This window comes from Euleptes europaea, chromosome 5 (assembly GCF_029931775.1).
Source record: "Euleptes europaea isolate rEulEur1 chromosome 5, rEulEur1.hap1, whole genome shotgun sequence".
Taxonomy (NCBI): domain Eukaryota; kingdom Metazoa; phylum Chordata; class Lepidosauria; order Squamata; family Sphaerodactylidae; genus Euleptes; species Euleptes europaea.
The window spans coordinates 77,781,913-77,797,591 of record NC_079316.1 but is presented as its reverse complement, the minus strand read 5'-3'; the positions used below and the strand labels follow the sequence as shown (position 1 = coordinate 77,797,591).

General features: G+C 44.9%; 1 protein-coding gene across 2 annotated transcripts in view; it reads right to left on the bottom strand.

Moving 5' to 3' along the window:
• Window positions 1-15,679, bottom strand: part of INPP5A (inositol polyphosphate-5-phosphatase A) — a 321,869-nt gene that overhangs the window by 245,054 nt on the left and 61,136 nt on the right. For both annotated transcript variants that reach the window (XM_056849629.1, XM_056849628.1), the window contains exon 2: window positions 12,240-12,281. In XM_056849629.1, the coding sequence (XP_056705607.1) occupies window positions 12,240-12,281 (42 nt within the window). The remainder of the gene's footprint in view (window positions 1-12,239; window positions 12,282-15,679) is intronic.

Sequence of the window (15,679 nt, the reverse complement as noted above, 5' to 3'; positions counted from 1 at the left end):
ACATTATGTGAGGCGGCCCTTGAACACAATCTGGAAAATACGGCTGGCAAAGAAAGCTGCCGTTTGTTTACTAGGAGCTAGCCTGAATATGCACATCACACTAATTTTAAGAGCACTGCACTGGCTGCCTATTTGTCTAACCGATCATGTGTTTTAGAGAATGGAATTTATTGGCCTTTTTATTGTCTTGTATTTTTAACTAACTTTCCAAGCTATCTTGAGTTATTTTGGGAAAAAGGCAGGTTAAACATACCTCAAATAAAACAAAATACATCTGGCAACATTTAATTAGGTACCAGAAATATTGCTACCTTCATCAAGTCTGCACCCTTTTGACTGAATCAACATTTAATGACTTCTTCCTTGGAAAACACTGGTTTCTATATTTTAAGGATCTGACCTAAACCTGGTCCACAATCTTTAATAGTATCCACGCTGCTCTATTTGTTTCTGTTCCTCACGGCTTCCTTCCTAGGCTTCTCCTCTCATCTTGCTAACAAGGCCACTGTTATTGACATGGTTTCTTCTCACCCTGACACTGTCACATCTCTGGACAATGGGCATACTTTGGAGGGGCTAACTGAATATTGCACAAATCATTTTAGCGCTTAAACCCAACTAGCCACCACTAGTTAGGAGCGGTGGACTCTAATCTGGAGAACCAGGTTTGTTTCCCCACTCCTCCACTTGAGCGGCAGAGGCTAATCTAGTGAATTGGATTTGTTTCCCCACTCTTCAACATGAAGCCTGCTGGGTGACCTTGGGCTAGTCACAGTTCTCGCAGAACTTTCTCAGTCCCACCTACCTCACAAAGTGCCTGTTGTGGGGAGAGGAAGGGAAGGTGATTGTAAGCCGCTGTGAGATTCCTTAAAGGTGGAGAAAAGCGGGGTATAAAAACCTCCTCTACCACCACCACCACCACCACTATTTTTGTTGTTGTTATTGTTATTGTTGTTATTATTATTATTATTATTATTATTATCATCATCATCATCATCGGAAGCAGAACAACAAGATCACCATGTCCACCAACCAAACCAGCAATAAATTTCCACAACGGAAAAAAGTGGGATGATAACGAAAACACAAAACAGAATCGGAAAGTTGATTATCGTATTCACATCAACTTATTTCCATCAACATAAGCATTATCTCAAATTGCTTGGTTGACAGCCAGCTCACTTTAGTTGAAATCTTCAAACCGCTTCATTTTAAAGCCGGCTGACAAGTTTCTCTGCAACTGGAAAACTATTTTTAAAACTAGCCTGCTTGCTAACCGATAGAGATGGTAGTCATTCGTGGTGCAATCGCAGCCTGAAAGGGAAATATAAAATAACTACAAAGAATCCTCCCTGCCTAGTCATCCAGCGGTAACTCTTCATTATTATTGGGGGGGGGGGCGCACTGGCTTGCAGTAGAGCGTGGGGTTTGCATGCAGAAGGTCCCAGGTTCAATCCCTGGCAATTCCAGGTAAGAAAGCATTAGGTAGTAGGTGCTGGGAAAGACCCCCACCCGAGACGCTGGAAAGCTGCTGCCAGTCAGAGTACACAGTACTGATATTGATAGACCAATGGGCTGACTCATTATAAGGCACCTTCATGTGTTCAATTGCCACAGGGGATCAGGGAACTGGCTATCCACACACCTGCGTGAGAACTTTCCATCAGCACAACAAGGAGCCAAGCACTATGCTGCCTCCCATATGCTTGGACCAGTCATACACTCTCAGACTAGCCTACCTCAAAGGGTTGTTGTGAGAATACAATGGCAGTTTGGGACCCCATTGGGAAGAAAGGTAAGTAAATACATATAATACGTGGCAGGAAGGAGCCAAAGATACAAGAAGAAGAGTTGGTTTTTATATGCCGACTTTCTCTACCTTTTAAGGAGAATCAAACCGGCTTGCCACCTTCCGAGGAAGCCTGTCCCACTCTATTAGAAAATTCTTCCTAATGTCTAGACGGAAACTCCTTTGATTCAATTTCAACCCGTTGGTTCTGGTCCGACCTTCTGGGGCAACAGGAGTGGGGAATCAAACCTGGTTCTGCAGATCAGAGTCCACCGCTCCAAACCACCGCTCTTAACCACTACACCATGCTGGCTCGCGCTGGCTCTTAACCACTACACCATGCTGTGGTGGGAGGTGGGAGGAGAGCGAGGGGAAAGTGAGCAGTGGAGGGGAAGAGACAGCGAGAGAGGTGATGATCATTGCCTAGGGTACCCAAAGTCTTTTGTCCGCTCCTGTTAGGCTGGTACTGGAGGATGCTACCAAATTTCCTGTCTTTTTACACAGTAAAGGTAAAGGTCCCCTGTGCAAGCACCGGGTCGTTCCTGACCCATAGGGTGACGTCACATCCCGACGTTTACTAGGCAGACTTTTGTTTACGGGGTGGTTTGTCAGTGCCTTCCCCAGTCATCTTCCCTTTACCCCCAGCAAGCTGGGTCCTCATTTTACCGACCTCGGAAGGATGGAAGGCTGAGTCGACCTTGAGCCGGCTACCTGAAACCAACTTCCATCGGGATCGAACTCAGGTTGTGAGCAGAGATTTTGACTGCAGTACTGCAGCTTAACACTCTGTGCCACGGGGCTCCTCTTTTTAAACAGTATCTGAAGTAATTCACTGATTTCCCTCAGGTCCGTCCCCAGCTCTCTTTCTCTCATTCCTCGCACATAAGAACTACCCAACCTTGAAATGCCACAGGATAAAAGAAGAGAAACCAAAACAGAAAATACAGCAGAAACGTTACATGTACACAAAATTAGAACTGGGCATGAAAACAGAAAGCTGAAGGAACAATGCTGGCAGAAGGACGAGACTGTCCGTGGACTGTTTTGAAAACTGGAACAAGTAAATAGAGGGGGGGCCCCGGTTGTTATTTCTGGGGGGCTACGTGACGATAATTAAACATGCCAAAGGGGAAAAAGTAATAAAAGCTTTCTTTGGCAAAAGTGAGTTTAATCAGTTATTTTAAAAAGATTGTTAAAAAGTCAGATATCAATCTTCACACACCCTCTCCAAAAAAAACTTTGCTAAAGTGAACGAATCACATACATTATCTCACAAAAGCATTTGCTGACTGCTCTGGAAAATATTGTGCATTGTGTAGACGGAAGATTAGTTTTCTAACAGATCTTTATATAGCAAGAACCATGTGAATCAGATGCATTTATTTAAAAGTACACCAAAGGTCGGATTTTACCAGCTGCTACATGGATTCTACAGCCCCTGTATGGTTTATTCAACCCCCTTGTAAATAGTCAAATCCCTCTACGTGTTCTTGATACTCATGGTTATCACAACACTGTCCCAAATTTAATTGACTCTCTGTACATCTACAGGCTCTGCACCTTATATGAACCATCTGCAGGCCCTACTGTGGCCTTATGGCATAATCCAAGCGCCACTGGAGATTTTATCATTTTATAGGGCTGTTTTAATTACCGTAATTGGTTTTATAAGTCTGGGATCTTTCATTGTATATTTACCATTGTGTGAGCCGCCCAGAGCTTCTGCCGGGGAGGGCGGGCTATAAATCTAATAATAAATAATACATAATGAAAGCCACAGCTAAGTAACAAATAAGATTCTATTTCTAGCAGGCATAAAAATTTACAAACTTGCACAAGTAAAAGAGCTCTGGGACCCCCAGCAATGCCAGCATCGTTAGGCCTGTAAACCAGACAATCAATTGCCTGTATAGGAGCTCTATCAGAAAATATAGACATTTATATATATATTTAGAGTACACCACTCTTAACCGCTACACCAGCAGTTCCCAAACTGTGCTCCACAGAGCACTTGGTGCTCCGCGAAACATCTCCTAGTGCTCCGTGAAGAGACTGGGGGGGAAAAATACTACTGTCATTCAGTTTAGTATACAGGTGCTAGGTGAAAATTAGTGCTGTGTGATGAATTTCTCTCCTGAAAAGTGCTCCATGACGCAAAAAGTTTAGGAACCGCTGTGCTACCCCACACTGGCTAAAAGTAGCTGCTTTTAGCTTGATAACTAGACACGATTCCCATCAGGTATGCCTAGGTATCCAGAGACAGGCTTGCAATTACTGTTCGGTAACCAATATTTCAAATATTAAAATATATTAACTTTGGTTTAGGAGCCAAGGATTCCAAACTGCAAACGAGGCTGCCTTCCACCGGTATAAGGGAGAACTCTGCTGGCAGAACCCACCTCTACACCAAACCAAAGGCCAATGGAAAACTTCCTGCATCCAAGGAAAGCACCACCGGTACCAGAACAAAGCCTGTCAATCCAACCATCACTACATTCCGTATCCTCAACACAGTGGAAAAGCATAGGTTGATAATCATATGCAGGATGAACCAGGCAACGAAGCCCAACTGAACACAGAGGAGGCCCGCTTTTCAGTAATCATATACAGAACTGAGCTGCCCATTGCCTTACTTTAGGAAAATTATAATTGATTTAAAATACAGCCTGAACATAGCCATGCTTTCACAAGACATAGTGTGTTCAAAATAATAAAAGTAAAAGCAAGGCCTCGACTTTCTTCTTGCTTAACAACGGGATTGAGAGAAAGCGAACTGCAATGTTGAAACAATTTGTCAGCGTGGTTTTTTTTTTTAAAAGAGGTTTGAGTCAAAAGACATCAAAGATTACACTTTCTAGAAAAGCACGAGTAAACCACTAAGAATTCTTCCTCTTTTTCAAAGGGCATCTGCCCCACTTGCAGAAGGACGGCTTTAACTTTCGGTTGACAGAGGTTATGAAAATCATGTCGACAAGACTCCACATGCAAATTCGACTCTTCAGAGGGGATGGAAAAAAAACCGTGGTTTGCGGTTCATCTCTATTTTAACTTCTCAAAACACACTATCTGTAACCATTTTCCAGGTTTTTTTATTGACTTGTGGTATATGTCCAACAGCAGGCACGCATTATATAGTGAACGTGGATTTCACCATGCTGCAAGCCTTTATGGGCAATAATAACGCCATTTTTTCCACAGTGTGCTTTAGTTGCACCTTCTCCATAAAAGGCAAGTTGTGCTTTATCGTGTCATTTGTGTTCTGGAAGGAACGGACCAATTCTTCCTGATGTCAGGAAGACGGCAGCACTATACACCAGGACATACTGATGGGAAAGCAACTGTACGTAGACCTGGTGTGGAGGCAAGTTTGCCTCCCAACCCATCCCATGATTTATTCCCAATAATGCCATTTCAGATAAGGATAGGGTTGCCAACCTCCAGGTGGTAAGACCAGAAAAAAAGGCTCTGTGCTGTGTAGTATAAGGAAGACAAAAACAGCACAAATTTCCAATGCAATTAAATATATTAAGTGCAAAAAGGTGTACAGTAAAAACACATACAACAAACAATACACAAAATACAAAGGATCAAAAAGACAATTTTTTGGACAATTGCACTTACCTGGAAGTTTGAACTCTGTAAAAGAAATTGTCAAGTTATTGATAAGCAACAACATTTAGTTTTGATCCTTTGTATTTTGTGTATATTTTGTGCATTGTTTGTTGTATGTGTTTTCACTGTACACCTTTTTGCACTTAATATATTTAATTGCATTGGAAATTTGTGCTGTTTTTGTCTTCCTTAACCTCCAGGTGGTAGCTGGAGATCTCCTGCTATTACAACTGATCTCCAGCAGATAAGAGATCAGTTCACCTGGAGAAAATGGCCACTTTGGCAATTGGACTCTATGGCATTGATGTCCCTCCCCTCCACAAACCCTGCCCTCCTCAGGCTCCGCCCCCAAAACCTCCCACCAGTGGCAAAGAGGGACCTGGCAACCCTAGGTAAGGAGCCTGTAGCTGCTCTGCTGCTGTGCACTGAAAGTGGGGTTGCCAACCTCTAGTTGGGACCTGGAGTTCTCCCAGAATTACAAACCGCTCTCCAGATGACAGGTATCAGTTGCCCTGGAGAAAATGGCAGCTTCAGAGGGCACTGGAGGCTGACATTGCTGTGCCCTTGCCTAGGCAAAGCTGTACTGTTCTCTGAGTAGGGTTGCCATCTTCAGGGTTGGGAAATACCTGGATATTTTGGGGTGGAGCCTGAGGAGGGTGGGGTTTGGGGAGGGGAGGGACTTCAATGGGGTATAATGTCATAGAGTTCACCTTACAAAGCAGCCGTTTTCTCCAGGTAAACTGATCTCCGTCGCCTGGGGATCAGTTGTAATCCCGGGAGATCTTCAGCTGGAGGTTAGCCACTCTAATGGTATACCATAGAGTTTAGGGGAAACAGAAGACCCTCGCCAGGTACCACCCCAAAACTCCAGAAATTTCCCCAAAACCAGTGTTTGCAACCTTAACTGAAAGTGTAGAAGTGGGTGGAGCCAGCATGCTTGGTAATGAGTAAAGGGTGGAGCCAGCATGCTACTTCCGGCTTCCCTTCTATTCAGGTTTTCCCTGTACATGTGTACATGGCTAGTGTGTTAGCCGATTTATTTTTTCACATGACCAAGTGATGGAGGTGGAGGAAGGGTGGAAGAAAAAAGAGGGGAATAAAACCCAACCTAGTAAACAGAAGCTGGGTACCCAAGGTTGGGTAGAATAAAATGTATAAATATATAATTCTGACACAGCGTGGTGGGCACATCCACAAAATGCTGCCACAAAAGGAGGAGGAGCAGAAGAAGAAGAGTTGGTTTTTCTATGCCGACTTTCTCTACCACTTAAGGAAGAATCAAACCGGCTTACAATCACCTTCCCCTCCCCACAACAGACACCTTGTGAGGTAGGTGGGGCTGAGAGAGCTCTAAGAGAGCTGTGACTAGCCCAAGGTCACCCAGCTGGCTTCGTGTGAAGGAGTGGGGAAACAAATCCAGTTCACCAGATTAGCCCCTGCGGCTCATGTGGAGGAGTGGGGAATCAAACCCAGTTCTCCAGATCAGAGTCCACCGCTCCAAATCACCGCTCTTAACCACTACACCACGCTGGCTCTCCAGAAATGCTGTGAGAGCCAGCCAGCTTGCCTCCAGTCACACAGTGAAGATCCTTGTGCAGTGGTAACAGCTGCTGCCAAAGCAACCTTTTTTAAAAAAATCTGCACATCCAATCAATTCTCCAATGGCCAATCAAAAGCCTTGCTGGGCAAAAAAAGCCCCATCTTGCCCCACCCACTTTCTAAAAACGCTTGGGGGCACCAGGAAAAGTGTTAACAGGCACTATGGTGCCAATGGGTACCATGTAGGGGATCCCTGCTCTAAGGTGACAGCCACGAACCCATTTTATTTAAACCTTCCCTAATCAAATGTAGTGTGGTGGGTTGGGTTTTTAGAGTAAAAGGACCAGTGGAAGAGGAAAGCTGGACTCCACATGAACACATGAAGCTGCCTTCTACTGAATCAGACCACTGGCCCATCAGGTTCAGTATTGTCTACTCAGACTGGCAGCTGCTCTTCAGTGGTCTCCGGCAGCTGCTCCTCCAGGGTCTCTGGCAGAGAGAGGCCTTTCACATCACCTACCTGCCTGATCCTTTTAACTGGAGATGCTGGGGATTGAACCTGGGACCTTCTGCATGCCAAGCAGAGGCTCTACCACTGAGCCACAGTCCACTCTGCCGTGCCAACAGCTTGCTGCTCCACATCCCCCCCCCCACTCAATGCATTCTTCCCACAGCTGAGCTAGTATCAGAGCTTGCATGGGAAGAACCACATCTGAGGGACCAATGTTTGTTTATTTATGTAATAAATTTGCATGCTGCCTGTTGATACAGGTCACAGCAATAACGCAAAGCCAAACAGACAATTAAAAACATCGCAATAAAACTACATCAGTAAAACAATCCAACTCGATAATAAAAAAACATACCTATAAAAACCACCTATAAAAGCAAGCCAGGGCATGAAAGCACATCCAATGGAACAGTCTAAAATGATATCGATCAAATAATTCTCAGCTAGGAGCAGACCATAAAATAGCTAAAACTGATGGAACCCACTGGTTCAAAGACTGGCTAAAAAGAATTTTTTTTGGTGTGGTGCCGAAAAGAAAATAATGTAGATGCCAGGCCAAGCCTCAAGGGGGAGGGGTATTCCAAAGGCGAGGTGCCGCCACCAAAAAAGCCCTGTATCTTGTTGCCTTACCCTCTGCACTCCCCATCCCATACTCCATTTACTATAAAAAAAAACAGGATTCCCACCCGCTTTTTATAATGCAGTGGGGGCAGATGCAGGCGTTGATAAATGGATCTGCCACTATGGTGTCTAGTTTGATTCCCCTGAAAGACAGCACCAGCACAAGCGCCATTCAGTTCAATGTCGCTTGCACACAAATCCAGCACTCTTAGGAGATATGGGTTGTGAATCTTAAAACCGCTCACAGCGGAGCAGCCACATGTAATAGTGCAATCCTAAACATACTTTCCTGGGAGTAAGCCCCATTTGGTAGACTTGGGTAGGATGCTCAGTAGATCTGCTTAGGACGGCACTGAAATTTAGTACAGCTTGGTTTTTCACAGCTTACTCTGTTTTGAGACCCCTTCCTTTTTGAAAGACTTTATTTAACTGATGACGATATGTTATATCCCTTTCCAGTAAACGTGATGATTATTTAAGAATACCCTAGCTAGTCTTTTTCTTATTTATTTCGGTTTGTGTGTAGTGCAGTAGTTAGCGTAGGATCTGGGAAACCCAGGTTCTAATCCCCACTCTGCCATGGACACTTGCTGGGAGACCATGGGGCCGTCACACGCTCCAGGCCTAACCTACTTCACAGGGTTGTTGTGAAGATAAAATGGAGGAGAGAATAATGATATAAGCCACTCTGGGTGCCCACTGGGGAGAGAAGTGGGGTATAAATGAAGTAAAATAACATGCGGTGATAGTTTGGCTACTTTTAAGGTTAGCTTGAATAAAATCTATGTTTTCAAGACAAATAAGGGTACTTTCAGGAAAAGCATTTTGAGGATCAACGAACACAATATTTTACCTATAGGTAGAAAAAGAGTAGATGACTGGGGAAGGCACTGGCAAACCACACCATAAACATAGTCTGCCTAGTAAACGTCGGGATGTGACGTCACCTCATGGGTCAGGAATAACCTGGTGTGACCTTTACCTAGAAAATGAGTAACAAAAAGACTATTGTGAATTGAAAAGGAGATTAAGTAATGAAGGTAGGGCAGATGTGAACAACCGGTGGTGACTCATCAAGCTGGATGCTCAGGCAGGAAGCAACTAACCAGGGGAGAAGCAGAACTCCTGACAGGCAGCCATATGTGGTTGCCCTTGGCTTCATGGCAGGCTCATAACTGGGGAGGGCCTGACTGAGCTTATCAGGGCACCAACACAAGTTAAAATATACATCTGTTGTTGCCACAGTTTTGTATTGACCAGCTCTACTTCATTTTGTTCAAGACAGCACAGTTATAACAATGAGTCACTACTGCAGTCTCTACCCAGGGAATACTTGTTGCCTGCAGTTTATGCTAACAGAAAAGTGGAAACAGGAATTTGCAGTGCAATCCTAGGCAGAATTACACCTTCCTAAGTATACTGAAAAAGGAAGAAGAAGAAGGAAGGAGGAGGAGGAGGAAGAAGAGTTGGTTTTTATATGCCGACTTTCTCTACCTTTTAAGAAGAATCAAACCGGTTTAACAATCTCCTTCCCTTCCTTTCCCCACAACAGACACCTTTTGAGGTAGGTGAGGCTGAGCGAGTTCAAAGAGAACTGTGACTTGCCCAAGGTTACCCAGATGGCTTCATGTGTAGGAGGTGGGAAACCAACCCGATTCACCAGATTAGAGTCCGCCGCTCATGTGGAGGAGTGGGGAATCAACCCCGGTTCTTCAGATTAGAATCCTCCATTCTTAACCACTACACTACGCTGGCTCTCGTGGTCTTGGAAGGGAGTAAACTCTGCTTAGGATGGCACTGTCAGTCACCTAGTTAACACGGCAGAATCTCAAACCATTTACTGTAAAAAAAAATCTACTGACATTCATTAGACCTGTAGTAAGAAATGGAGAACCGAAACCCAGCTCTATGTCAAAAATATTGCATTGGTACCATAGTAAATACATGTTAGGTGAAGAATCTCAAGAAGATTCCCAGCAGGATCCTATACAATCACTTCTGTCTAAATCTACTGCACAGCATGGATATAATCCTAAATACCCTTATTATACCATAATGGATCCAACCCATTATGATAAGTTTATTTGGTTGGCAAACAGAAGCCAGAACCCTGCAGTTCTACTGTGTGCAATCACAGTCAGTAAAGTACCAGCCTTGGTAAGCAGTAAACGTCCTACCAAATCATTCCGTTCAGGACTGAGCTAGAAGTCACCTTGGTAAACAGAAAAAGGAGGATTCTAAATCTTTCTTTAGTTGAGTATTTCCACAGGCATCCAAAGGAGGAGTTCTGCATTTCTGTTTGGGTTTTTTGTTTGTTTGTTTGTTTAATATTGCCGACAGCAAGGATTGACAAGATTCTAACTATTCCTGGGAAAGAATATGCTGCAGTCTCTCCCATTACTCCTATAGCCTGCAAAGCGTTTCTCATGGAAGGAAGAGGAAAATGAAAGTGTTGCCTTTGGCATTCAAGACCGTCTGCTTTTTGAAGCAAAGATATTTTTGTGTTCTGAAAATGCACGCAGTGCTGGTCCAAGTTTATAAACTCTTCAGAATACAGCCCTACCCCCAATGGGTCAAGAGCATCATTGGGGTTCTTCATCTGGACATAGTTTGAAGGGCATGGCACACATAAGGGGTGCTGAGTCAGCCTGCAATCCTCTGCATTTTTACAAGGAAGGAAATCCCATTGAGCTAAACAGAACTAACTTTTGAGTAAACATGCAAAAGATCAGGCAGCACACTCAGTCCGCAGCACAAGAGGTTTGGATTATCTCGGTTCAAATCGCCACTCAGCCAAACATCCCTGAACGTGCCATTATCTATCCATCTCAATTCTCCTCTCTTAAGAGGCAATAAGAAGAGAGGAGCTGCCATGGCTCAGTGATTGAGCATTGGTTGTGTGTACAGAAGGTCACAAGTAGAAGCCCTGGCATCTCCAGTGAAAAGAATCAGGTAGTAGTAGGCAATGTGAAAGACCTCTGCCTGAAGACCCTGGACAGCTGCTACCAGTTAGAGTAGAGAATTCTGACCTTAATAGAATCAGAGAATCATAGAGTTGGAAGGGGCCATACAGGCCATCTAGTCCAACCCCCTGCACAATGCAGGATCAGCCTAGAGCATCCCTGACAAGTGCTTGTCCAGCCTCTGCTTAAAGACTGCCAGTGAGGGGGAGCTCACCACCTCCCTAGGTAGCTGATTCCACTGTCGAACAACTCTTACTGTAAAAATAAATAAATCCTAATATCCAGCTGGTACCTTTCCGCCTGCAATTTAAACCCATTATTGTGATTCCTATCCTCTGCTGCCAGCAGGAACAGCTCCCTGCCCTCCTCTAAGTGACAGTCCTTCAAATACTTAGAGAGCAACCATGCCCCCCCCCTCAACCTCCTCTTCTCCCGACTAAACATTCCTAAATCCCTCAGCCTTTCTGCATAGGATTTGGTCTCCAGGCCCCTGATCATCCTCCTCGCTCTCCTCTGCACTCGCTCCATTCTGTCCACCTCCTTTTTGGAAGTGAGGCCTCCAGAACTGCACACAATACTCCAGGTGCGGCCTGACCAATGCAGTGTACAGCGGAACTATGACATCTTGCGATTTGGATGTTATGCCCCAGTTGATTACACACCAAGATCAACAGCAGGACAGCATCACGCAGTTTCACATGTTCAGTTATTGTGAAGACAAACATGATAAAGTACAGTACAAAATTAAGTGCTACACATGCATATTTTCAAAAAACAACAACAACAGTATTCTACAAACAGTGATGGTCTCTGATAGTCATTAGTTTTGAGCCTGGACTGAGAGACCTGGGCTTCGATTCCAACTCAGCCATAAAGGTTTTATGGGCCAGTCATAACCTTACAGCCTAACCTACTTCACAGGGGTGTTGGGTATAAAAACAGAGATGGGGGGGGGGCTAAGCACACTGCCCTGAGGTTGTTAATGGAAAGGACTGATAAGCAAACACTCCCCTGAGATCCTTTCAAAGGCACTGGTTAGCCTGATCATGAACATACTTCCCTGGAAGAAACTCTTAAACCATTTGTATTAATCTTATGTTTAGAACAGCAGCATTTGTCATGATTTCCAGAAAGGTTTTTAACACAGCAATGAAGGCGATACGGAAATCTTTTGAAACACAATGTAAAAGAATTCTGACAGTACCTGATAAAATTCCCGAAGCCAATTCTTCTGCAAATTTTCTGGCTGGAAAGTAAAAATAAAATAAATTAGATTACTGTACATCAAGATTAAAAAAAAAAAATCTCAAGAAGAATGTCCCCATTCAGCTTAGAAGAGCAACTGATCTCAGCACACATGCTTGTCTGCATGCACTCACACGACACATGTGACACTAGGGTTGCCAACCTCCAGGTAATAGCTGGAGATCTCCCGCTATTACAACTGATCTCCAGCTGATAGAGATCAATTGCCCTGGAGAAAATGGATGCTTTGACAATTGGACTCTATGGCATTGAAGCCCCTCCCCTCCCCAAACCCCACCTTCCTCAGGCTCCGCCCCAAAAACCTCCCACTGGTGGCGAAGAGGGACCTGGCAACCCTATGCGACACATAACAGAAACAGCACAAGTTGGAGAGGCTTTGGCTCAGCGGTAGAGAATCCCCTTTGCATGCAGAAGGCCCCAAGTTCAATCCCTGGCATCTCCAGCTAAAGGAGCCCGGGGTAACAAACATTAAGGAAAGCTTTTTTCTGCCGGAGACCCTGGAAAGCAGCTGCTGGCCACAACAGACAACACTGAGCGAGAAGGCCTATCATCTGACTCTAAACAAGGCAGAGTTGTGTGTTCAATCTTTTAACTTTTGATACAGTATTTCAAAACCTACCCTCAGGCATGTCAAACTATTCTTTTACTAAAAGCTAGCATACTGTACTAGTTAAAGTGTTGGGCTCTGACTAGGGTTGCCAGGCGGGTGGTTTCGGCGGTCAATTGCCTGCCAATCCTCCCAGCTGCTCAAGAGCGAGGATCGCACGGGCACGCTAAAACAGCCGCGGCAATGCGGCACTTCTGCGGATAAGCCCAGAAGTGACGTGAGAGCGTCGCGCGCAGCCCCGCACCCGTGCGATCGCCCCAGCCCCGCCCCTCAAAACCTCCTGCCGATGGAGAGGGGGGACCTGGCAACCCTAGCTCTGACAGAAGAGCAGCCTCGGAGGGTTGTTGTAAGGATAAAATGTTACACCACAAATGCTGCCCAGAGGTCTTTGCCTTTTTTCCCAAGTGCAAATGTGATGATTAAACAAACTGTTTTATATTCAGTGGTAACATGGCGTAGTTACAGCCTGCAAACTCATAAATAGAATTTCTACAAATGTTCTATGTTCCCGTATATAATTGGGAGAGGGGCATGTTTGCACACTGGAAATGCAGTGCAATCCTATGCAGGTTATTCATAAGTAAGTCCCACTATATTCAATTGGTCTTACTCCCAGGTAAAAATCCGTAAAATTTCACTGCTAAAAAAGAAAGATTTCACTCTCTTTTTTTCCTGCTTGCTCTCAATAGTACCAAAACAATCATTAGAATAACCATCCTTTAAACTAGTAATCCTCTTTCCTTTGTTTCCTTGCACTGATTTTAACCTCTTACTCTGTGCTCGTGTTCATAAACCAAACTTACATCAATATACATTTTAAAGCCACTTTAATTTCAAGCCTCTCCAAACCCATTCTAAGCGTTCTGCCTTAAATGGTTCGTGGATCAGGGTGTATATCTCAAAATCATAAGTCATACGAAAATATATACAAAGACCTGACCTTTTTTTCTTGCCAGACATTTCTTGGCTTTTACCATGTGTTCTCATAAAACTGTATTATAAATGCCAGGGAGGCTAATTGGGCTTGCAAAAGAGTTTGAAGGCTGGAAAGTAGCAAAGCTATTATTGCAGCTGAACTTACTCAACTGCACAGATCCTTGCTATTAAAAATGACTACTGAAACGTAGCATTCCCCACCTATTACATCCACATTACAAATGTACATGTATTAGGGTTGCCAATTTCCAGGTACTAGCTGGAGATCTGCTATTACAACTGATCTCCGGCCGATAGAGATCAGTTCACCTGGAGAACATGGCCACTTTGGCAATTGGACTCTATGTCATTGAAGACCCTCCCCTCCCCAAACCCCGCCCTCCTCAGGCTCTGCCCCAAAAACCTCCCGCCGGGGCAAAAAAGGACCTGGCAATCCCAACGTGTATCTCTGCAGCCATATCCTCCTTTGGTAGCTATGGTTGCCATCTCTGGGTTGGGAAATTTAGATGGTGGAGCCTGGGGAAGGTGGGAGGGGCCTCAGCAAAGTACAATGCTATAGAGCAGGGGTGCCAAACTTAACTGTTACGAGGGCCAAATATGACATAAATGTGACGTGATGCCTCGCCAGCCCAGATTGAGAGTGAACAAGAAGAGTTGGTTTTTGTATGCTGACTTTCTCTACCACTTAAGGAAGAACCAAACCGGCTTACAATCACCTTCCCTTCCCCTCCCAACAACAGACACACTGTGAGGTGGGTGGGGCTGAGAGAGTGTGACTAGCCCAAGGTCACCCAGCCGGCTTCATGCTGGTGTAGTGGTTAAGAGTGGTGGTTTGGAGCAGCGGACTCAGATCTGGAGAACCGGGTTTGGTTCCCCGCTCCTCCACATGAGTGGCGGATGCTAATCTGGTGAACTGGATTTGTTTCCCCACAAATGGCTGCTTTGGAGGGTGGACTCTATGGCAGGGGTGTCAAACGTAAGACCTGCGGGCCTGATCCGGCCCCTTCAGAGCTCTTATCGGCCCGCAAAGCCAGCCGAAGCAGCCACCCCACCCACTGATTACTACACCCCCCACTACACCATCTGATCTCCGGACCATGTGTAGCGGGGGGTGTAGTAATCAGTGGGTGGGGTGGCTGCTTCGGCTGGCTTGCGGGCCGATAAGAGCTCTGAAGGGGCCGGATCAGGCCCGCAGGTCTTACGTTTGACACCTCTGCCATAGAGTCCACCCTCCAAAGCAGCATTTTCTCCAGGGGAATTGATCTTTATTGTCCGGAGATCAGTTGTAATAGCAAGAGATCTCCAGACCCCGGTTGGAGGTTGGCAACTCCAGGCAAACAGGATAAACACAGCAGAAACAAAATGTCACTTTGGAAGCAGGAGTGAGGGGCAAATGCCTAGTAAGTAAAAATATTTTACCTGGGGCCTGAAAATGAGGGGATCTCTTGTCAGATATGCAACTCAGGGTAGGGGAGAATATTCCATAAAGGAGGAGCCACTACAGAAAAGGTTAACTATATTCAAGTCCAGAAGCTCCTTTGAGACCAACAAGATTTTCCGGGTATAAGCTTTCAAGGGTCAAAGCCCCCTTTGTCAGATAGGAGTTGAAATGAAATGATCATAGCCCCAATCAGAGGTTAGGAGGGGTGTTGCAAAGAAGGAACTAGGGATGCAGAAGTACAATGTGCATTGTAATCAGCTTGATAAGAGTAGAAGAGAAATGCTATGGGGCAGAAAATTAGCATCTCTAGTGAGATAAGAATCCTATGTCCTCATTCAGTCCATTGTTCTGGATTTGTGAATGAAATCAAGTTCAGCAATCTTGAGTTGTAATC